The following is a 25,071-nucleotide window of genomic DNA, read 5'->3' on the forward strand; positions in this document are numbered from 1 at the left end:
GCAAATTGAAGGAATACCTCATTGTGCCCCACCTGATCCATGCTAGTCCAAACAAGAAAGTTAAAATGAACAGGACAAGCAAGGATAAATGGAGAACTTTTGGAAGGCTGAATACTATGACAATGAGATCACAGTTCAGGGTGGGATAGCTACAGGCCTAAAAGAGTTCTCTGTCACTAGGGTTACTGTGGAGACAGGACACACTCCTTTTTGAAACAATGTAATCAAGAAGCATCCTTGAAGTCTGTGCTTGCTAATATGGTTTCCTGCCCAGTGTAGATAGGGATAAACTGTTACAAACCCATGCTATAGAGTAAAGGGGGTTCCTTGTTTATAAAATCCATGGGCCCTTGTCTATAGAAGAATTTGTCCACATTGGTCAAGGAATTGTTGGCATACTGCTATCAAGAATGTGTTCAGACATGGCTATGGTCAACAGTAGAGGTGAGCCTGAGTTCTAGATCTTGGACTGTGATCCAGATCATACCTAACCTTCCTCCAAATTTCTTGGTGTTCACATTGAGGGGAGAGGGATGTTTTGATAAAAACTAGTCAAACTCTCATGTAGAAGTAGGCCCATTTTTTGTTTCAGCAAATATGAAGACAGTTCCTAAGAAGCATCCAAACCATGCGTCTCCATGGGACCTGACAAACCATCCCTTTCATCTAATCCTGTGTTAGAAGCTTGGTGGTTGAAAAAATACAGTACAGGGCATGAACGCTCACATTGCTAGCTACAGTCAATGGGCCTGACCCTGATTTCATTTAAATGTGAGATCAGAATCATGCTCCTGGTCTCTATGACACTTTGCTAAGAACGGTTTTATTTGCTAATAAGATGTAAGTACAACAAAGCAGCTTTTAAGGTGAAAATGTGACTTTTCAAACATAAATATGGACAGGAATTTGAAAAAGCAGTGGAAGAGCCTGTCTAATTTGAACTCTGCCCGGTTACCCTTTGCATTCCTGCCCCATGGCATTTACACAGAGGAATATTCACTTTTGTAATCAAAGCTTCAGGTGACACTGGGCACTTCTTGCCATCTAAATACTCCTGCAATGTCTTATAATTTTTCAAGCAATAACTTCTACAGTGTGACCTTTTGTCTCTTTGACAATTAATATTATTTATGTAATGAAGTCAGTCCTTATCCAAGGATTTATCTTCTGCCGATTGACTCGCACTCAGACCATGTTAAGCAAAATACATTTCTTCAGGTGGGCTGAATCATTAGGAGACTCTGTGACTGCATGGACAATCAGATCAAGATAACCTTTCAACATATCCTTTCTGTACAGGTGCTCGGCTGGATTCGGAATGGGGAATCAATGCTCAATGCCAGCCTAGTCAACGCAAGCTCCCTTTCAGAAGCTGAGCAGCTCCAGCGAGAACATGAGCAATTCCAACTGGCCATAGAGGTAACACCAATGGGAACATTTTGCTTCTCTTTCCAAGATAAACAGTATAGATGGGACTGTCTCTCAGGCATACATCAAACCATTGTTTGCTTGAAGAAAAAGAAAAAATAATCTTTGAAAAGGCAATTTACCACTAACCTCATAAGGTAGCAGGAGGTTGACAGTGACATAAATTATTTATCATCAATAGCTAGTCCTTTTGCTGTCAGATGTAAACAGTGGCATTCATGAAAACTCCAGACACACACATCCTGGTAATTCCTTTGCTAATGTTATGACCAAATTAAAATTCTTGGAAGTGAACTTGAAATAGGAAAAGTTCACAAAGTCAGTTTCTTTCTGAGATTATTTCCAGGACCCACCATTCTGAATATATTCATCACTGAATATTAAAGCACCCTCTCAGATGAAATCTCTGTCTGACTTAATTCTGCTGTTTTGGAATGATCAGGGGAAGTTCAGTAAAGAAGAACTCGCCTAAAATATTGTTTTGTCAGAATAGAGAAGTAAAGTTTGTCTGTTGTCTAAATTGTGGTTTTGCCACAAGCCCTGTCTATGGGACAGCACAGAGTTATACTGCCCTAGTATGGAGATTTATAGAATATGTTTTTATATTTCACTCAACACCATAGTATCTCAGCATCTTCCAGTCCTGCATTAAGCAATGTGATTACCATCTGTCATTGCATTTGATATTATACTGGTGACTTACTAAGGGATGTATTGCCTTCTCCCATTCATGCTGATTAAGGAGTGTCTAATCCCCTAGATTATTACTCTAATGGTTACAATTTTCATGAGTGAAGGAACATGCTGGCTTTCCTCAGGTCTCCCCCTGTAATCAAAATGTGTTAAAAACAAAACAAAAAAACTAGCTAGTGTCAAACTTGCAATTGCTATGAAAATAACATCTCCATAGAGGGAGGTTTGGGAGAGTACTTTGCTTAGTAGAAATTGTATTATATGTTCCTGTAAACTTTAAGGAAACTGACATATGCTATCAGTGTTGCTAGTTGGTTTAGGGGTTATAATCTCTGCAAATAACCAATTTTGATCCAATTCTGCTAGGATTAAGAAAAGAGCAGCTCTTCACCGATGTTGCTCCCTGCGGGAAAAGCAAGAGTTTAATATCTGGGGTAGAGGGAGGGTGGCAATTCTGTATCAGCTGGTTGGCACTGAATTGTGCTGACTAGATCTTAGCAGCATTAGGCAGACAGCACTGTGGGGAAGGATACACACTGTCTGTGTATCACAGCTTGCTACCACTGGGAAGATACTTGTATTCGGTGGTAAATGCGAGCCACACAGGGAGAAAAGGATTACAACATTGTAGGGGAAGAAAGTTTGCAATGGAGAAAACACTAGATTAAATATGAATAGTGTTTAAAGCTCAACATGTGAGAGAGATCTGCAAAGCACACAGGGCAGAGACAGGCCTCTAAAGGTTTTCTAGATGTTGAATTCATTTTCATTTAAAATTCTTTAAAGTGTATTTAAAATAAGCATTACCACCCTAACAGCAGTAAAGCAGCTGGATATTAAATTCAACCAGTTGTTCTTGAACATCTTCCTAAATGTTTCTGCCAACTATTAATCCTTTTTGCTAATAGCTAATAGCTAATATTCAATAGCATATTACCAGACATTTTCAAGCTCCTTTCCTGGTTCAGGGATTAGATCATAAATGTATCAAGTGTGAATTTGGCATTAACAGTTAAAAACGAAAAAAAAGACTACGTGTGTCTTTAGGAGACTTGGGTTTCCTTACAGAAGGTTAAAAACAAAATCAAAATATTGAGCTAAACAATGCCCCCTCCGTGCAGCCATGCCAGGTGAAGGAGGAAGGACTTAGGGGACTTCTTCATCTTGGCAGCCTGCATAAGGGCTGCCCTTGCACTCAGGGGTGTGCAGAGTCTGCTACTCTGTTGCTCCCCCTGGGAGTAATAGCTATGAAAAAGAACGAGGAGTGTGTGGATTCATGATTCTGTCCCTCCTACACCCTGGCCTTCGTAGCTGAGCAGCTGCCCTAAAAGCCTTAAATTACTGTAGTAAATTACTCCTCCAGTCAGCACAGCCAGAGGACTCCAGGAGGTACTCTTGTCTCCTGGCATTCCCCGGGGGTGGTGTGACTGCAACTCCCCTTACAATAATGTATCTGACATGAAATATTATTGTGGTACATTATTATTAGATGTCAGAAGGCGTGGGGAGTCAAGATCACTAAGATCTTCAAAGACTAGTGCAACTTTTTTTCATCCAGGTGGCTCAAATTCTATTATGAATTATTAATAGGGCTTCTGATTTTAGGTTTTAACTGATAAACAGCAATAAAACACTCCCAACAAAAAATAAATGAAACCAGTGTTTATCCAATAAACACTGGAAACAAGTACTTGTCTCTATGGACTTGTCTACATGGAGCAATAATGCAGATTACGGGATGTGATTTCTAAAGTGCACTAATATGTTGTGCATGAATTGGTCTGGTGTGCACTAAAGGTTCCCCGGTGCTCTTTAACATAGTGCTCTTTGAAACTGTATTATGTTAAAGTGCACTAGGAAACGTTACAAAAGGATTACTCAGTACAGTATATACTCCTGCAGTGGTTTTCAAACTGTGGATCGTGACCCCAAAGTGGGTCATGACTCCATTTTAATGGGGTCGCCAGGGCTGGCTTAGACTTGCTGGGGCCCAAGCTGGGGGCCAAGCTAAGGCATAAGAACATAAGAACGGCGGTAGTGGGTCAGACCAAAGGTCCATCTAGCGCAGTATCCTGTCTACCGACAGTGACCAATGCCAGGTGCCCCAGAGGGAGTGAACCTAACAGGTAATGATCAAGTGATCTCTCTCCTGCCATCCATCTCCACCCTCTGACAAACAGAGTCTAGGGACACCATTCCTTACCCATCCTGGCTAATAGCCATTAATGGACTTGTAAAAGCAGCAAAGAGTCCTGTGGCACCTTATAGACTAACAGACATATTGGAGCATGAGCTTTCGTGGGTGAATACTCACTTCTTCACATGCATCCGAAGAAGTGGGTATTCACCCACGAAAGCTCATGCTCCAATACGTCTGTTGGTCTATAACAGGGATCGGCAACCTTTCAGAAGTGGTGTGCCGAGTGTTCATTTATTCACTCTAATTAAAGATTTCGCGTGCCAGTCATACATTTTAATGTTTTTAGAAGGTCTCTTTCTATAAGTCTATAATATATAACAAAACTATTGTTGTATGTAAAGTAAATAAGGTTTTTAAAATGTTTAAGAAGCTTCATTTAAAATTAAATTAAAATGCAGAGCCCTCCCTGCCCCCCCCCCCAGACCGGTGACAAGGACCCGGGCAGTGAGTGCCACTGAAAATCAGCTCGTGTGCCACCTTCGGCACGTGTGGCATAGGTTGCCTACCCCTGGTCTATAAGGTGCCACAGGACTCTTTGCTGCTTTTACAGATCCAGACTAACACGGCTACCCCTTTGATGATTAATGGACTTAACCTCCATTAATTTATCCCATTCTCTTTTAATCACTGTTATAGTCCTAGCCTTCACAACCTTCTCAGGTAAGGAGTTCCACAAGTTGACTGTGTGCTGTGTGAAGAAGAACTTCCTTTTATTTGTTTTAAACCTGCTGCCTATTAATTTCAAACCCCTAATCATTTTAGTTGCCCTTGTCTGAACCTTTTCTAGTGCCAGTATATCTTTTTTGAGATTAGGAGACCACATCTGTATGCAGTATTCAAGATGTGGGTGTACCATTGATTTATATAAGGGCAATAATATATTCTCCGTCTTATTCTCTATCCCCTTTTTAATGATTCCTAACATCCTGTTTGCTTTTTTGACCGCCTCTGCACACTGCGTGGACATCTTCAGAGAACTATCCACGATGACTCCAAGATCTTTTTCCTGATTTGTTGTAGCTAAATTAGCCCCCATCATATTGTATGTATAGTTGGGGTTATTTTTTCCAATGTGCATTACTTTACATTTATCCACATTAAATTTCATTTGCCATTTTGTTTCCCAATCACTTAGTTTTGTGAGATCTTTTTGAAGTTCATCACAGTCTGCTTTGGTCTTAACTATACTGAGCAGTTTAGTATCATCTGCAAACTTTGCCACCTCACTTTTTACCCCTTTCTGCAGATCATTTATGAATAAGTTTAATAGGATTGGTCCTAGGACTGCCTCTTGGGGAACACCACTAGTTACCCCTCTCCATTCTGAGAATTTACCATTAATTCCTACCCTTTGTTCCCTGCCTTTTAACCAGTTCTCAATCCATGAAAAAACCTTCCCTTTTATCCCATGACATCTTAATTTACGTAAGAGCCTTTGATGAGGGACCTTGTCAAAGGCTTTCTGGAAATCTAAGTACACTATGTCCACTGGATCCCCCTTGTCCACATGTTTGTTGACCCCGTCAAAGAACCCTAATAGATTAGTAAGACACGATTTCCCTTTAGAAAAACCATGTTGACTTTTGCCCAACAATTTATGTTCTTCTATGTGTCTGACAATTTTATTCTTTACTATTGTTTTGACTAATTTGCCCGGTACTCACGTTAGACTTACCGGTCTGTAATTGCCAGGATCACCTCTAGAGCCCTTTTTAAATATTGGCGTTACATTAGCTATCTTCCAGTTGTTGGGTACAGAAGCCGATTTACAGGACAGGTTACAAACCCTAGTTAATAGTTCCGCAATTTCACATTTGAGTTCTTTCAGAACTATTGGGTAATGTTAAGTTTATCAATTAATTCCAAAACCTCCTCTAGTGACACTTCAATCTGTGACAGTTCCTCAGATTTGTCACCTACAAAAGCCAGCTCAGGTTTGGGAATCTCCCTAACATCCTCAGCCATGAAGACTGAAGCAAAGAATTTGTTTAGTTTCTCCGCAATGACTTTATCGTCTTTAAGCGCTCCTTTTGTATCTCAATCATCAAGGGGCCCCACTGGTTGTTTAGCAGCTTCCTGCTTCTGATGTACTTAAAAAACATTTTGTTATTACCTTTTGAGTTTTTGGCTAGCTGTTCTTCAAACTCCTCTTTGGCTTTTCTTATTACATTTTTACACTTAATTTGGCAGTGTTTATGCTCCTTTCTATTTACCTTGCTAGGATTTGACTTCCACTTTTTAAAGGAAGTCTTTTTATCTTTCACTGCTTCTTTTACATGGTTGTTAAGCCACAGTGGCTCTTTTTTAGTTCTTTTACTGTGTTTCTTAATTTGGGATATACATTTAAGTTGGGCCTCTATTATGGTGTCTTTAAAAAGCGCCCATGCAGCTTGCAGGGATTTCACTTTAGTCACTGTACCTTTTAATTTCTGTTTAACTAACCCCCTCATTTTTACAGGGCTCAGGTTACAGGCCCCCTGCCTGGGGCTGAAGCCACTGGACTTCAATTTTGGCCCCCCGGCCTGGGAGGATGGGGCTTTGGCTTTGCCCCCCCGCCCCAGGGTGCCGGGGCTTGGGCGGGCTCAGGCTTCGGTCCCCCTTCCTGGGTCCTGTAATAATTTTTGTTGTCAGAAGGGGGTCGCGGTGCAATGAAATTTGAGAACCCCTGTACTACTGTAATGAGTGACGTATATAATATACGTTACTCATTACAGTATGTACATTACAGTATGTACCAAAACTCTAATTGTTGGACATCTACATAAAACTCAAACATTGCTAAAAATTAAACCTGAAAAATGAAATTAATAACCCCCCCAAAGAAGCCCTAATTATGAAATAACACTATTATTAATAATAATACATTTTGCATGGTCATTTACAGAGATTAAAAGAGATAATGGTCCCTTTAAGGCACCTTCATATTTTCTGGAATTGATGGGTTGGAATATTAGGACCTGATCCCACAGACACCTGGGCAAGTGAATATCTTTACTCACATGAATAATCCCATTTATGTTAATGGAAATACTCATGTGAGTAAAGTTATGAGTTTAAATGTTTCAGGATCGGGCCCTTAGTTTGCTAACTGATTGCTTTCATCCTTTGCTCCAGAGTGGGGAGCATTAGGCACTGTGTGGAGGCCGGATATAGCTCCTGATTGCCATTAGCTGAATTTTGGGTACCAAAAAGGGTGTAATTCCATCAGGATTCCTAGGTTACTGTCATAGTGGCAGTAGCTAATCTATGGAGTTTACCCATATATCCGCCAGTGCTTGCTGCTCCTGCTCTAACAACGTGTTGTGCACTTGTGTTAATAAGGTGCGCCAAAGTGCTTTATAAAAAATAAATGTTAATTCTAGAAAATTATCTGAAAATGTTTCACTCTCTCGCATCTCCATGCTCACACCTCACTTCATCTCTTTACCATACACCTGGTACATCTGTACAAACCTCTTTTTCCTCCCCTCATACACAGTCCCTCTTTCATGCCACTTCCTTACAGAAGACACACCAGAGTGCTCTGCAGGTACAGCAGAAGGCTGAAGTATTGCTCCAGGCTGGGCACTACGATGCTGATGCCATCCGTGAGTGTGCTGAAAAGGTGGCACTACACTGGCAACAGCTGATGTTGAAGATGGAGGACAGGCTCAAGCTGGTCAATGCGTCAGTTGCTTTCTATAAAACCTCTGAGCAGGTGAGCTGAACGATATCATCCTAGTATATACACTAACATCGCCGGTTCCCAACCTAAACAGGAAAGGTCTTGATTGTACCAATTAGTGCCATCTGCCTCCTAGTCACTTGGTTACTCTCTAATCTGCAGAGGACCTTGACTGGCTCCCAATCCCCTTTCACAATTGCAGGCCATGGTAGCTTTCTGGGGCAAGGCACAGAGCTTCAGCTTTAGGGTTCTTCCACCTTATCTTGAGTAGTCCCCAAGGTATGGATGGAGAGTCTGGAATATCAGGCACAAAACCCAGGAGTGGAGCTGGTCAAAATTGTTGCATCTGAAAGGGTTTTTTTTTAATAAATGTCAGATTGAACTATATGAAAACTTTTGTTCCCCCGCCCCCGTTCTTCTTTTCATTAAAATGATATGAACAATATTGAGTTTGGGTTTTTTCTCTCCCTTTCCACCAGGGGGGAAAAGGGAAAGAGAAAGGGGATGAAGGAGGGAAAGAGCCTGAAACCACAATATTTTTGTTTAGAATTTCGATTATTTTTTTGTTTCATTTCAAACATTTTTTAAAAGGGCTCTGCTTGTTTCTTTCCTTTTAAATTGCTACCACTTAACGTTTACAATTTTTGATGGGCCCTAGCCAGAAGAATCAATCCTAGTTAGGCATCCTGGTACCAAAAAAATAAGGAAATAAATTATAGAGTGGCTACTCCTAATCCAGTAGTACAGGGCAAGACAATGTAGACCATGGTAAGAATCATATATCAGCTCTGCCTCTATTGCAAACTGCATGCGAACTGGCTTCTGGTATGGTTGGACTAGTTCATCCCTTGCATAAACAAGTGCAACTTTTATTGAGGTCAATGGGAATTAGGTCTGTTTACCCCAGGGCTTCTCATGTGGATGTTCAGATGGCATTGCATGGTTTAACTTAGCACAATCATGCAGTTTGTGCTGGCGTGGACATTGCATATCTGTGGGTTGGGTATACAAAAGGAAACAGTGATTTACATTGACCCCTGCAGTATTATTCACATGCAGTTAGTTCATGCAGTTGAGAGTGCCAGACAGGCCCTGTCAGGACCTGCCACATTAGGAGCAGAACCATGCCCTGTAATGGGTGTAGTTGATTTGATGGTAGCACAGTTTCTTGTCCATTATGGACAGGGATTTTTTCTAACCCCCCATGTTACAAACTACCCCTTGGCTAGTCTCCAACGTGGTTTGTTTAATGCATTTGTAACCATGTTCAATGTAAATGCAAACCTTGTTACATGTGCCTTTGGCTGGCAAGACTTTTGAACCCGGTTACTATCCTTAGTATACATAGGGTTGAAAAGAGCTACTGCTGCTAAAGGGATCTGAGAAAAAAACCCACTGAGGGACACATTGGTGCCTTATGCAGTGAGATGCGCTGGCCAAAATATATGTAGTTTATTTGTCAAATCGAGACCCTTTTCCACTTGCAAGTTGTTGATGAGCATATTGCCATGTCCAGCAGTTTGCTCATTGGTTGCTTTTATTCAGTGAATGTTTGGTGTAAAGGTAGTTCAGCTCACAAACTGTTCTCTGCAAGTAATCGTTCATCAACAATCAGGCTATTTGATTGGTCATCTAGGTCACATGGTGTATCTGTTTCCTGATTAGATGACAATAATTTTTATACACAGGAGGATAGCCTGAATAAGTAACTGGGGCTTTAATACTCTCAGAAAGGGAGTGGGGAACTCTGTAAGGAGCAGCTGTGGGAGAGATGCTGGAGCTAGGGAATTGTAACAAATGTTCGAACTTTTCCATAACTCTGTTCCACAGCAGCTGTTCTGTCTACCCCTCTGGTCCCCTGATTTAAAGTTATCCTAGTTCCTTCCTGACTGTGTTTACAACAGACTTTATGCTAATCTTTCCTCATCATGGTAACAAAGAGTAATGACATTTGCATATATGAGGCAGTCCTGTTTGCGAAAGGCATGTACCCAACGCTGTTCATCTTGTTTGGTTAATTGCCTCAGGGCCAGTACTCCAAAACATTTCGATGCCCTCAAGAACCCCAAAATAAAAAGCAGGTAAGCCAAATGCTTATTCTGTGTACAGCACCTGGCACGCTTCCTGCGCAAATAAGTGTTCTTGTGTCAACATGCACATTTGCACACAGACATTCTCACAAATAGAAGCTTCCTCTGAACATTAGCCTTGTTCAGATGAATATTAGTGGGAAGTGTGTAAGAACGTGTGAACATGGTCAAACCCAACTTCACTGAGAACTTGGGAGAACGTTTGAAGGCCATATCTTTGACGTCAATGGGATTTAGCACATGGGTGGTAGGGCACTTAGAATCCCAGTCTGTCACTGTCCGCATGCAGTCTCTTCACAGTAGCAAAAGCTCTGTTGCTGTTAAGGGCTGCTCTGCACACCGTTTTCATACTGTTTAACTAGTGGGGTTTAGTTGGCTCCTTCCGGTAAATTTACCAGAGTAAGCTAGAGCTAAGCAGCTTTATACCAGTGTAACCGCATCAACACTGAGGGGTTACACCAATTTCAACTATAACCTTTTCCAAACAACTGTTACAGAAACAGGCCACAGACAAGACCCAATGTGCAGCTGAAGAAAATGAATTCCAGATTTAGGTTCTGTTTCAGGAAAGTATGTAAGCATGTGTTTAATTTCAAGCATGTGCTAAATCTTGTTGACTTCAGTGGGATTAAGCACATGTCAAAGCACCTTTCCTGAATAGGGATCATTTCCTGAATGATCTTCTGGGACTGGATGGAACTCTATCCCAGTATAAACCTCAGGGTTTCTCACCTGTTATTCCTTAGAGGGGGAGTAGGATTTCTCCTCCTTAATCAGGATGAGTTACAGACCACAGCTCCAAATTGCAGGGATCCCTAGTGTGAAGAATGGATGATAGGGCCTTCTATGAAGAGGCCCTTTGCACCCATATATCCAACACTCCCTGATGGCACTGCTCCCATGGACTGAGATCCCAAATACTTATCTGTGAAACACTTTTGACTGGTCTAACAGTGAGCTAATCAGCTTTTAATGAATCTTTATGTTGCTGATTATGACTCTGGTAACTGAGCTGCTGTGTTTTGGGGCCATTCTTCAGGTGTGCAGTGTGCTGGAGAGTCTGGAACAGGAATACAGAAGGGATGAAGATTGGTGCGGAGGTCGGGATAAGCTTGGACCAGCAGCTGAGATAGACCATGTCATCCCCCTTATCAGCAAGCATCTGGAACAGAAGGAGGCTTTTCTCAAGGTCCAGTCTTACTTCTGTAGTTGCTCAGAAACTCTTTCAGGCCTTGGAAGAACAGGATTATTAAGTATTATTATAGTAGGCAGAGCAGTTTAGAGCGATGTTTTTGCACTTGCAGGGCGGGAGGTTCTAAATTCTAATCCCAGCTCTCCTACTGACTTGCTATGTAACCTCTGGGCAAGTTTCCCACCTGTATAATGGGGATAGTTATACTTCTCTGAGAGAGGCATTGCAAGGATTAATTAGGGAATGTTTGCATTACAGTTGGAGCATGTTAGTTGCTACACAAGCGCTAAATATTATTTGTTCGCAAAATTATTTATTGTGAAAATTTTAAATACCCGATAGTACAAGGCATTTCATATGTGCTTATTTACAATGCTTAGAATTCCATGTAACTAATGAATTAGAGATGCATGAAGTAGATTTCACCTCCACAGGGCAGCACCAGGGTTGATTCTGGGCTTTCTGCCTGCCATCCAGGTGTTACACCATATGAGCTGCTGAGCTGGTTGGCTTGAATGTCAGCTAGCCAAGAGCCTGCCACCCATTACAAATGACTATACTTATTTGAAACTACTCACATAGGCCAATCTTAAAAAGTGAAATATCTAGATCACTCATTGTGGTATGCAATGAGCAAATTTCATGAGGCATTAAGTGGCACATAGCACTGGAAGGGGCCTCCTGTGTCATCAAGTTCAGTCCTTGTTATCGCAGGCAACCCTATCATACAATCACATTCATAAATGTATCTGTCGATTTCTGCTAGATTAAAAATGTATGCTCTGTACCAGATCTTTGCACAATTACTTTATTATCATAATTAATTTGCTTCAGGAAATTAATTCAGCCATTGTTTCTAAATATCCAGGTATAGTTAATACTGTGTAATGCACCATCCATGAGATTGTTAGTTTAGTAGGTAATGTGTGGAACATTTGACTGTCAGATGTTGTTCTCCAGAATTCTTTCATGTATGGGCACCTGCTTCTGGAGGTCAAGAGAAAAACTCATTATTTAATAAATTTCCTCTTGTTTTATTTTTACTTTTGCAATGGTAACTCTTCTCTGGGGGGTTTTCCATAGGCTTGCACATTAGCACGAAGGAACGCTGAAGTATTCCTCAAGTACATTCACAGGAACAACGTCAGCATGCCTGGAGTAGCAAGCCATACCAGGGGGCCTGAGCAGCAAGTGAAAGGTTGGTGCATTGATGCAATGGCAGCATTAAGATTTTTTCTCTCACAAACCTAGATGTCAGATTCTCATCACCCTAAGGCTTCTAGACATGTCATAAAGGAACCCAGAAGCTTACTACTTACTATAACTGAAACAACATCCATTATCGATAACTTTAACAACAACATCTTGGGATCTTTATGAAGGAGTTCCTTTCTCCATTAGACTGAGTTTCTCATATAAAACACTAACTCTGGTGAATGTTAAATGGACATCAGAAAGACACTGCTCTGTGGCTCCTCTCATTTGGATGAAGTCTACGGGAATGACAGGGTGCAGTTCCATGAGTTGCGTGATACAGGAGGTCAGACAGAATGATCACAAATACCTTCTGGCCTTAAAACCTATGAAAGTATGAATAGACACAAATCAAGTATAAGATCTCAATACACTCCTCTCCTGCCAAGACGAGCAGAAAATCAAAATCAAAATATGCTTGTCATCGGAATGCAACTCGTATCAATTCATTTTTTGTATTCCAAATCACGCTGCCACAGCAAGCACTAACCAACTGTCCTGTCCTTCACTAGTCTGTTTCACTTGATCAAAAGAACATTGTTGCAACATGATGATATAGTCAAAGTTTTTGGCTGTGTTTCCACTCCTATTCCCCCCCTCTTAATCGAACAGTTACTAATCTGTCCCCAGCAATCATGTAAGGTGCTGCTAAGGTGAGCCAAAGTGAATCTGCAGAACTAAGCAAAATTTTTTATTATTGAATTACTTGTGAAGTTGTAGAAAGGAGTAGATTAATGGCAGTGCAGACATTATATAGATTAATAACAAGAGCATAGGAACCTGGGTTATTTGCACTCAGTAAGAGCATAAAAATGCCTTTGATCATTACAAAAGACACTTTTTTCTTTCTGTGGATGCTAGTTTTTCTATTGGTGCCAGATTTAATCTCATATTTAGCATAAGTTGTTAATGAATTTGAAAAATTGGTTGTATTTTGTCACTCTGTGATTTCTGCATCTATGAAAAATGATGGGCCAAGTTGTTTTGGCCCTGATTCAGCAAAGTACATAAATACATGCCTAACATTATGCTAGGGTGTAGTCCTTATGTGAGCATGTAGATAATCAGTTTTTCAGTTCAGCGGCCAAACCGAAAAAGAGGGGGGAAATTCATTTTAGATTAATCTGAAATGAAATGTTTTTGAATTTTTCAGCTAACTGAAAAAATTTAAAAAATTCATTACAGGTTGAACAAAATGTTTCATTTCATTTTGTTTTGAGGTGTTTTTACCTTTTAAAAAAAGTAACAACATGGAAGTAAGATTCAAAGCAAAAAGTGGTTTTGGATTAAAATGTTGAAACATTTCATTTAGAAAATGTCAAACTGAACGTTTCAACTTTTTCTAACGGGGAGTCTGGCTGGCAAATCTTTTCTTTTAAACTAGTATGTGTGACACACTGGCTAAGTGTGTTACATCCCTCTCAAGTGGGATGTAACACCTGTTCTTAGTCATTCTGTTAGCCCAAGAGGTTGAAGCCAGTGCTTTGGTTGTGAAGATCCTGGGTTCTAGTCCCCAGTATTAAGTCTATATAGCCTGGGTTGGCAAAGATGGCAAGGTATGAGAAAACATATACCTCCTTAGGGCAGCAGCAGAGCTGCTCTTTGGCCTTGAGACCAGGGCCGGCTCCAGGGTTTTTGCCGTCCCAAGCAGCGGGGGGAAAAAAAAATAGCCGCAATCGGCGGCAACTCCACCGCGCCGCTTTCTTCTTCGGTGGCACTTCAGCAGCAGGTCCTTCCCTCCAAAAGGAACCGAGGTTCCCACCGCCGAATTGCCGCCGAAGACCCCGACGTGCCGCCCATTCCCCGTGGCCGCCCCAGTTTGCTGAGCTGGTGCCTGGAGCCGGCCCTGCTTGAGACTACAAGTCATTTCCATAATGCCCTCATACCACCTCCTCTCCGTGGGGAGCAAAGGTAAGTGAATCAATGTATAGCTGATCCACAGGTCCTATCTCTACCCCCTCAAACCAAAGTTCGCTGTAAAGGGCTGCACATTGTTTTCAGGGGTCTCCATCCCCTTCACAGGCTCTTCAAACCTTATGCCCCTTGTGTAATGGAACTTCACCAGTTTTTTATATCTGCAGAGGAGGGACACCATTTTCTGTTGAGGACTAAACCTGATTTCTCCCTAAATTCTGCAGAAATACTTGACACCTCTAAAATGTCATTTCCCCTGCTTGGCCCAAGATGCTGGGCAGTCTCGAGCCCTCCACCAGGCAGAATAGAGTAGAAGTGAATCTTTTCTTCTCCTGTCTCCATCACTCCAGGCCCCTGAGTGAAGCAGCAGGATAGAACATTCAATGAAGGTGCAACAATAGTGTGCATCAAGTTATGTTGGCACTAAATCTAACTCAATCTGAAACTCTGTTTTGGCATTTTCCCTATCCCCCACACAAAGTCACTAATGCCCGGTAACACTGAAACTGTTTAATTTTTACTAAATTTACTAATTTTGATTTTTCAACTGAAAAGAAAATCCCACAAAATTTGTTTTGTATTTTTTTTCACCAGCCTTTTTTAACTCAATGTTTTGTTTAAGAAGGATGCTCTGAAGGGCTCTACTCCTGCAAGTTCACTCTGGTGACAGAGAAATGAGCTCAGTCTTTGTTGGTTTATGTCTGCGTCCACTTACAGAGCCATTCTGCTTGGCTCCACAGCCATTCTGAGCGAGCTGCTGCAGAGAGAGAACCGGGTTCTTCACTTCTGGACTTTGAAGAAACGGAGATTAGATCAGTGCCAACAGTACGTGGTCTTTGAACGCAGTGCCAAACAGGTACTGTAATGACCCAGTCCGGTCTGGGGTTTTTATACATCATTGTATCTATAAAAACAATGAGGAGTCTGGTGGCACCTTAAAGACTAACAGATGTATTTGGGCATAAGCTTTCATGGGTAAAAAACCACTTCTTCAGATGCATTGAGTGAAAATTACAGATACAGGCATAGATATGCTGACACATGAAGAGAAGGGAGTTACCTTACAAGTGGAGAACCAGTGATAACAAGGCCAATTCAGTCAGGGTAGATGTGGTCCACTCCTAATAATTGATGAGGAGGTGTCAATACCAAGAGAGGGAAAATTGCTTTTGTAGTGAGCATACAAAAGCCAGTAGGAGAACACTTCAATCTCCCTGGACATTCAATAACAGATTTAAAAGTAGCCATCCTTCAACAAAACTTCAAAAACAGACTTCAAAGAAAAACTGCAGAGCTACAATTCATTTGCAAACTTAACAGCATTAATTTGGGCTTGAATAGGGACTGGGAGTGGCTGGCCTTCTATAGTTATTTATAGTAGTGCAAAGTGCTTACTGTGTGAATGACAGGAGAATTCTGATCAGGCTATCTGTCTATCTTCTGCATTTATATGACATCCATTTCCTTAGTATCTGGGTACCACACAAAATATGTTTTTTTAAATTTTGTTATTCTCACAACCCCCAGTGAGGTAACGAAGTACTGTCATCCCTGATTTACAGATGAGCACCTAAGGCACAGAGACACATAGGGTTAGACACCTGCAGCTGGCCTGTGCCTGCTGACTCTGGTTAACCAGACGCAGGCTAAGGAGTCATTTAATTGCTGTGTAGATGTTCTGGCTCAGGCTGCAGCTGGAGCTCTGGGACCCTCCCACCTAGCAGGGTCCTAGAGCCTGGGTTCCAGTCCGAGCCCAAACATCTACATCACAACCAAACAGCCCATTAGCACGAGCCAGCCAGGAGTGTCTAATTTCAGTGTAGCCATACCCAAGTCACTTGTCCAAGGCCATACAGGAATTCAGTGGCAAAGTAGGGAATTAAACCCTGGTCTCCCAAATCCCAGGTTAAAGCCCTAACCACTGGACATTCCTTCCTCTCATCCTTTCTCTCCCCCTTTGCACAGGTATAAATCACTAAACAAAGGGCAAGGCAATGGAGAATCAGGCCTTACATTTGTGCAACTTGCATGCGAGGAGGCTGAACAATATAAGAAAATGCAGGTTAATAGTTGTAAGAGTTGGGGTGGGGAGGACTCTCGCTCATTCTCCTGTTAGTTGGTTTTCCTAGTACAAGCCTCCTTTCTGGCCCCACTCCAGTTGCACTGTGCCATCCTGCCAGTACAAAGCAGCTGGAAACCCAGGTTTTTTGGCTCCCTCAAGATTCAACCTTTGTAAGGGGGATCCCTGGGTTGTGTTTAGCCACTGAACATAGTGTGGCTGAACCAGAGAATCTTTTCCTCCACATGTAAGTTACTCTCAGTTAAAATCCCTTAACTCACTCACGGGCAAATCATGCCACTTTACATATCCCCTCTGAATCTGGCCATCTGCGTTAACTGATGGGTTCTCTTGATGTGTCCTTAGAGTATGTTTTAATACACAAAGCACAAGGTCCCACTGGAACCGAGATCCTTCATTTGTAAGAGTTTTCATAAAAGGATTAATTCTTGAAATACACAGACCTATTTTTTAATTTTCTTTGGTTGCTTTTGCCATTCCCAGGCCTTAGATTGGATCCAAGAAACAGGCGAATATTACCTCTCTACTCACAATTCCACAGGGGAATCAGCAGAAGAAACTCAGGAACTCCTGAAAGAATATGGGGAATTCAGAGTACCCGCCAAGGTAAACAGTAACAACATTCTAATTATGGCATCTGCCTTTTGTGAGCCTGTGGTTATGGTTCCTATTTCACACTCCCTTTTTCAGGGGCTTAGAACTGTGCAATAAATATTCTCCAGATTCTGGAATCTGCTGTTGACATTCTTGACCCAGGAAGGAACTTTTTCTTTTGAGAACTGTGACACACCATTTTTTAACCAGTCATGGGCACAAAAAGGGGATTTTTATGCTGTCTTTTTTGGAGATGGGGTAGTTTTGCTCTGCTCTAAAGCAGGGCGAGCTGATTTGTACAAGGAATAATTCACAGGTATCAAGTTTCTAACTTAGACATAGTGAAACTCCCGCCACAAACAATTTTGTAAAAAATAATTGAATAGCTAGTTTAGCCTAACATAGCGGAGGTCACCTTGGCCTCGATGGATGTTCCTTCTGTAATTACTATTGCAATTTGTTTAATTGATTCTCTTTGGACTGACTACTCATGACCATCCTATTCATTAGAAGTGCTCCATTGATCCCACTGAAGTATTTCTAATGAATGGGTTTGTAAATTCCCAGGATTAGTTCTGTTGTATCCTGAGCTTCATTAGCAAGAATCTATTAATTTCTGTGGAGCATTTCAGTGGAATCTGGGGTTGTCATAGATTGATGATGGGGTTGGAACTGCTTCAGGCAAACTAATCCAAACCGAAGTTAATTTAGAGACAGAAAATACACTGAATTCACAAGGATATTAACAGTCATAGATAAGGATCTAAATTGCTAAGCCTGACTGCAGCAGGGCACCAGCCTCAGTGTTATGCATCCTCAATCCACTGTGTATAGAAATTGATATTCCTTAATTCTTCGTGTGAATGTCCATGTTTGTGTGGGCTTCTATCACAGACTTCATGTTCATCCTCCTTCCCTTCTTTTTCTTATAAAAGTTTGTGAATACGTTGTTTGTGAAAATGGGGATTAATGACAAAAGAGAGAAGTGGGTATAAGGCAGGGTTCTTTTAAAGCAACAGCTCTCAGGGGTTTTCAGTGCCTTAAGCAACTGGAAAATGTATGCCCTCCCAGAAATAAGATGTCAATGAGCCATTTTCCAACCACAATATTTTCTTGTCCAAGGTGAAGATGCAAGAGCAAAGGCACTGATAGTTTTGTGAATTACATGCCCTTCTTACAGGGTGAAATTGAATTTAATGAAACAATTTGTAATCTTCACAGCTACTCCTGCCTCAGTTAATTTTCTAGTGCTACTGAGGTGGCCACAGACTCTCTGATTCATGTGTTTTGCTAGTGAAACTTCTAGAACTGCCTTTAAGTTTGAAATCTCCTGGACATTTTGTGGAGTAAAACATACATTTGTACATTCATGGCTAGATTTTCCGAGGTGCCAAGCATCTGAAGCTCTTTTGATTTCAGAGAGAGCTGCAGGTGCTCTTCACCTTTGAAAAGCAGGCTATTCAGTATTCTTCAGGACAGAAGGCAGATGTACTTTGGAGATGTGATTGACTCTCACTCTGTTTTTGAAGATTAATGTTTGAGTCACCGATGGAACTCAATTTGATTTGTATACTTTAGACATTTGCTTTTATAAGCAGTTTTCCCCACAGACAGACCGGGCCCACATACTACATCCAGACACCTTCAATTTCTGGGGGGAGTTTGGCATCCAGACTTAAAATCCAGCTCTAAATGTAATTATTGTTTCATTTGTCTATAATGGACTGAGCCAAAACCCCAGATCTGAAACATCCATAAACACCAGATCCCATGGTGATTGTGGCAGTAAAAGACCCTGACTAGAATAGAACTTGAAGAAGTTGGAAGTCTGGGTATGAATTTTATATCTTGGGACCCTTTTAGTTTTTAATCTGATTAGAACTAGAGCATTGTTTTACATCTGGATCCAGTACTTGGGTAGGACTCTGCGACCTCTATAATTGATCAAACCATACTCAAACTAGTAGGAAGAGAGCCTGAGACATAAGCCCTTGTATTAGAGGCCTGGCACAGGACCTGCTCACAGAATTTGGCAAGAACAGGGCTAATATTGCAGAAATACACATTCCTAAGAAGTGCTATTCACATACTGCTTATGCAAACACATCCCGATATCAAGTGGTACTAGAACATCCCGATATCAAGGATGGGACAAAAACATTCCCCAAGGATAACAGGAACACACTGAACCCTCCTAAAAGATAAGGTCAGGATGACAGTACATAATAGAAATATTTTAATCAAACTAACATATACAAAATGGTGGGTGATAACTAGCAACGTCAGGGGGCAGTAACTAACTATGTCAAAGGGGCAGTATTAATTTGTTTGTATCGGGGTATAAAGATGTATCTCAGAGGTAGTATCTTTGGCAAGCCTAGGGAGCAATGGAAAGTCCCACCACTGACTGAGCTGCATCCATTGTTACAGGCATACATGTATTAATGGTCCGGTAGAGTCTGCAGGATACTAGTACCGTGCTTTGTCGACAATAAACCTGGCTGGGTGCCTTCGTCCCTTAACGGATCTTGTGGTCATTGGGTGGTTTGATCGAGGTCTGCTGTGCCAGCTGTCTGTGCAGGGCTGGGGCAGTACACACAGGGAACACACACACACACAGCCAAACATCTATCAACATCTAACCACACAAACATGCCAGAAATTTCATTCAGATTCAAATCTAAAGCAGAAATCAATGACTCGATCCCACCTCCCCAGCTGATGTTTTGAAGTACTGATGACAAAATGTTTAAAAGAGTTACCGAAATATGGATTCAGAATGATTGTGTATATATTATGATGGGAAACTTGAAATATTATCCATTGTCCAAAATCACAGCCATTACAAACAATGATTTGATATTTTGCTAGGGTTTATGGCATCAAAACAAGAAGTAATAGGTTAAGAAAGAAAAGGTCTGTCAACCTTTCATTATATTTTTCCTTTATGCATTTGTGAGTACAGTTGTGGAGCCTTAACCTTCCATATTTCATGCAGGGGATTTCCCACCCTGCAAGGTGAATTCCATTGATTAACACTGAGTCTTCCTTGCAAAAATGGCATTGCCTTGCTGCAGGACAGGCGGGAGTTTAAAGCTTCTGGACTGTACGTATTATGAAATAGTCTTTATTTTAGTATGTGTAAGATTGTGAACTGCATCTGGCTGCTGTGTGAATTAAAATCAAAGGAAATAATAATAAACCTGTCATAACCATGGACCATGTTTTGGGCAGCAAACCAAGGAGAAAGTGAAGCTTCTCATACAGCTGGCTGACAGCTTTATAGAAAAAGGACATATACATGCTGCTGAAATTAGGAAATGGGTCACCACTGTTGACAAACGCTATCGGGACTTCTCTCTGAGGATGGGGAAATACCGCTACTCACTGGAAAAAGCCCTTGGAATCAATACAGAGGTACTGTAAATCAATGTCCTTCTCTGATATTATACCAACCAATCCAGAAACAGCTCTACCTACAGAGAAAAAGCTACTCATCGGCAGTCAATAGGCTAACAGAGTCATAGATGAGAAGGAAAAGCCTTCTACACAAATGCTTACGCCCATAATACAGGGAGATTATATGGATACTGGGGAGGAGTGGGTAATAGATCAATCAGGTAAAACAATCCAAGTTAATTTTATCATAAAGAAGCAAAGGACACAGAGTTATCATCAGCAAACCCATAATTTAAAGGCACGTTTAAGGCCTCTGTTTTACGCACCCTTGCTAATCACTGTCTAGATTGGAATGCCAGGGGCAGAAGATAATTGAAAGTAGGTATTGAACCTGGAATTGTAAGGAACTAGTAAGAGGCCTTTCTTTCTGAACACGTTATAGGATAAATACCTATTGACTTAGATTGGGGATCAGATTCTGTTCTCCTAACTCAGGTGAATAGTCCCTTTAAAACAAATTGATCTAATCTTAGGCTAGAGATGAAATATCTTTACATGGAATAATACCTCGCTTCCAATCATTGCACTATTTGTGGAGTAAAGTACTACTGAACTAATTTAGCCCCTTAGGTGTAAGGTAAGCAGATTTAGGGCTTGGCTACATTTGTGAGTTAAAGCACATTAAAGCACCCCTGTGCACCCTAGCTCAATACCCATCCACACTGGCAAGGCACGTAGAACGCTCTGACTCCGCAGCTAGGGCACTCCTGGTACTCCACCTCGGTGAGTGGAATAACATTTGATACGCCTTGGCTACAACACCCGGGGGTCAGTGTGAACGGGGTGTTGCATTACTGCGCTCTGATCAGCCTCCGGAAATGTCCCATAATCCCTGTAAGTCAAGTGGCCACTCTTGTCATTGTTTCGGAATCACTGCAGGAATGCGGATATGCCCTTTCAAAGCTCCATTTCTGACAGCCGGCATGCTTATCTGCTCCAAGACAAAGCAACCATTACAGTGGAATGCTGTATGTGAGCGAGAGAGGCGGGAGGGTCTGCTGCTGTCTGAACTTACAAGACAGCATGCTAACATGCTCTCAGCCCCCCAAAAACCCACTCTCTCTCCCCCCACATACACACAACACACTCCCTGTTCCACTCCACCCCACCCCCCCCCATTTGAAAAGCACGTTGCAGCCACTTGCATGCTGGGATAGCTGCCCATAATGCACCACTCCCAATGCCACTGCAAGTGCCACAAATGTGGCCACGCCAGTGCGCTTGCAGCTGTCAATGTGGACAGATTGCAGCGCTTTCCCTACTGCGCTCTACGAAGGCTGGTTTAACTCAAAGCGCTCTATGTCTGCAAGTGTAGCCATGCCCTAAATTCTTTGTCTCCACTTTTGTTCCTAGATAGACATAATGATAAAGACCTTATTAATACGTAGTCATTCAATTTTTAAAAAATTCTCTCTAGGTGAAGCATAAATAAAGGGTGCTGTTGATGTCTCTCTCGCTCGGTCTCCTTAATTCTTCTGTTTATCTCTGGATTTGCTTCATTTTATCTTTGGCAGTTTTGTCCTATTTTTATTCCTTTTTATCTACTTAGTCTTGTGAATGTGCTGCCTATTACGTAGCACCAGGATTAGACCCAATTTAAAATCTGTGTTGTTACTCTTTATAGGATAACAAGGACCTGGAACTGGACATCATTCCAGCGAGTCTTTCAGACCGGGAGGTGAAACTGCGAGATGCAAATCACGAAGTTAATGAAGAAAAAAGGAAATCAGCCAGAAAGAAAGAGTATGTGCCAAAACACACACTGCAATAACACAGCACATGAAATGACCCTTTCCCAGGGTCACAACCAATATTAACAACTCCATAATTCCAGCCAGTTGTGGGGCCGTGGAGATATGTCTATATGAGCTTGAATAGAAATTGTGACTGTAGGTTGGAGTGATTTCAAAAGATTTAGTTTGAATTTCTTTGTGATTAATTATTTCCAGAGAGGCTAAGGAGTGAATCAGGGAAGTAGATTAGTACATGCTGGTTATAATAATTGAAAGTCTCATTATCACTAGGGTCTTTCTGGGTGGATAAAAGGGAAAAGAGAAAGTTAAAATAAGATGTATATGTGCAATCAAACACTTTCCCAATTAACCTTTTATGATCAGATGGGGGTGAAATCCTGATCCCATTGAAATCAAGGGGGGTTGTGACATTGACTTCAGTGGGGCCAGGATTTCATTCATAGTGTTTAACTAAAAGTCTTAGAGGCCAGGCTAAAATAGGGAAAAGCTGTAATTTCAGAGCACACATTTTGGCTTAATTCATATGTGTTAAGGTTCTGAGTTTAATCATTTATCAAATATTAAGTGTGATGAAGGGACTGTATAAGAAGTTGTTTGAGTTTGAGGGAATGGTATATTTGTGGTTTTACAAAATATAGGCCCAAATTTTCAAAATTTTGGGTGCACAACTTGAGAAACCTAGGGCCTACTTTTTTCAGAGGCGTTGAGCATCCCAAGCTCTGATTGACTTCAGCTGGAGCAGTGGTTGCTCAAAACCGCAGAAAATCAGCATTTTGCTTCAAGTTGGGCACCTAATAACTAAGCCAACTAAAGGGCTAGAGTGTGCCAACCTGACACTGAGTAGTTTACTCCACAAATAGTCCTACTGAAATCACGGTACTACTCAACATAAGTGGCACAAGGTTGCCCATAAATAGTGGATACTTCTAAAAATGTAGGTGGTGTGGGCCAATTTCAAAGTCCTTATGTATGCAAAACTCCAGTACAATTGGTAGGAGTCACATGACTCAGGACTTCAGGACCATAGATAAAACACACCAAAGGATTGGAGAAATGCATTGTAATTGGATTTTATTCCAGAAGGCTGTTTTTTAAAATGTGGAACTATACTATATGTAAGATTGGTCCCAAATGAATAGAAAATAAGTGGTATTTTATTCATAAAATTTGGAAGGTATGATTATTATTATTTGTATTCCCATAGAGCCTAGGTAATACCAGTTAGGTGAAAATTAGAGTGGAAGTGCACTGATTTATGACAAATATAGAAGAGAGTTTTTCTCTTTTGTAATGCCATAAATGTGTATTCTGTACAAGCTGACTGAAAGACCTTCCTCCTTCCAGATTCATTATGGCTGAACTGCTTCAGACTGAAAAAGCTTATGTCAGAGACTTACATGAATGTTTAGAGGTAAGTTCTTTGCCCTGTAAGATCATAGTATTCGCAGTAATGATACAGCATGCTGGCATATATTTGTGCTGTTCCAGGCTGTGCAATAAAGCCTGAGTGTCAGACACTGACTGGCACCTGGAAGGAGGCTGTGAGAGGGTGCTAAGGCAGGTAGGAGGTTACCTTCAATTCAGCTTCTCTGGCCCCCTGCAGTGGTGCTTAGGGGAAGATAAAGAGGCAGGGCTGGAGAGTGCAGACAATCAGGTTCCACTGGTTGGAGCATAGGCACCAACTTCCTCAGTTCCTGGGGGAGGCTTGTGCCTCGCTCCGCCACAGGCCTCACCCCCCACTCCACCCCTTTCCCCAATACCCCACCCTCATTCTGCCCCCTCCCCTGCTCTTCCTGCCCACAGTCCTTCCCCACTTCCCCAGCACCTCTTGCACATCACTGAACAGCTGATCACTGGTGGGTAGGAGGCGCTTGGAGGGTGGCGGAGGAGCTGATTGGCAGGGCCCGCCAGCAGCCGGGAGGCGCTGATGAGGAGGGAGAGAAGCTGATCCAGGGGGCTGCCAGTGGGTGCTGAGCACCGACTATTTTTTTTTCTATGGGTGCTCCAGCCCTGGAACAGCCACTGAGTCAGTACCTATGGGTGGGAGTTGTGGAAGAAGTAGAATGAGGTATTTTTTTTACATCGCCAAAAAGAGAAAGTGTTGCAGATACTCTTATGAATATGTCTGTGTGTAAATATTTGCACCCCAAGTGACAGTCTCAGCGCTCCTCTATTTTTAAAAGCTTCATTCATCCATTCAAAGAGTAGAAACACTTCCATGTGACTTTGGGGCTCTGGACACTTGCAGGTTTAAACTAGTGTAAATGGCGGATTCTCTGTAACTTGAAGTCTTTAAATCATGATTTGAGGACTTCAGTAGCTCAGCCAGAGGTTATGGGTCTATTACAGGAGTGGGCAGGTTAGGTTCTCTGGCCTACAATGTGCAGGAGGTCAGACTCACTAGATGATCATGATGGTCCCGTCTGACCTTAAAGTCTATGAGTCTATGGTGGTCAATCACATGGCATAACTAGGTAATTATGAATAGCAAATACTTCATGAATAAGTCCAGAGACTGAAATTTGTTTGTTTAAAACATTCCTTAAATAATTTATGTACAGTATAACATTTCATTAAAAATTGAAATCTGTGCCTGGATAATCTGTGAACAGAAAAAGGGTCTGCATCACACTGGTAAATACTTTGTTGTAAATAGTTTGCCAAACTCTATTTAAGGGTTTCCTCTGAGTAGATCTGTGATACTGAGGACAGTAAACAAGGTAAACCTGACAGAAGGAGGTTAGCATTC

General features: G+C 41.6%; 1 protein-coding gene across 2 annotated transcripts in view; it reads left to right on the forward strand.

Moving 5' to 3' along the window:
- Positions 1-25,071, forward strand: part of KALRN (kalirin RhoGEF kinase) — a 721,955-nt gene that overhangs the window by 490,565 nt on the left and 206,319 nt on the right. For both annotated transcript variants that reach the window (XM_065561521.1, XM_042843108.2), the window contains exons 16-24: positions 1,300-1,419; positions 7,800-8,018; positions 11,115-11,264; positions 12,351-12,465; positions 15,176-15,291; positions 16,999-17,121; positions 20,344-20,526; positions 22,193-22,311; positions 23,667-23,733. In XM_065561521.1, the coding sequence (XP_065417593.1) occupies positions 1,300-1,419; positions 7,800-8,018; positions 11,115-11,264; positions 12,351-12,465; positions 15,176-15,291; positions 16,999-17,121; positions 20,344-20,526; positions 22,193-22,311; positions 23,667-23,733 (1,212 nt within the window). The remainder of the gene's footprint in view (positions 1-1,299; positions 1,420-7,799; positions 8,019-11,114; positions 11,265-12,350; positions 12,466-15,175; positions 15,292-16,998; positions 17,122-20,343; positions 20,527-22,192; positions 22,312-23,666; positions 23,734-25,071) is intronic.

This window comes from Chrysemys picta, chromosome 11, assembly GCF_011386835.1.
Source record: "Chrysemys picta bellii isolate R12L10 chromosome 11, ASM1138683v2, whole genome shotgun sequence".
Lineage (NCBI taxonomy): Eukaryota > Metazoa > Chordata > Testudines > Emydidae > Chrysemys > Chrysemys picta.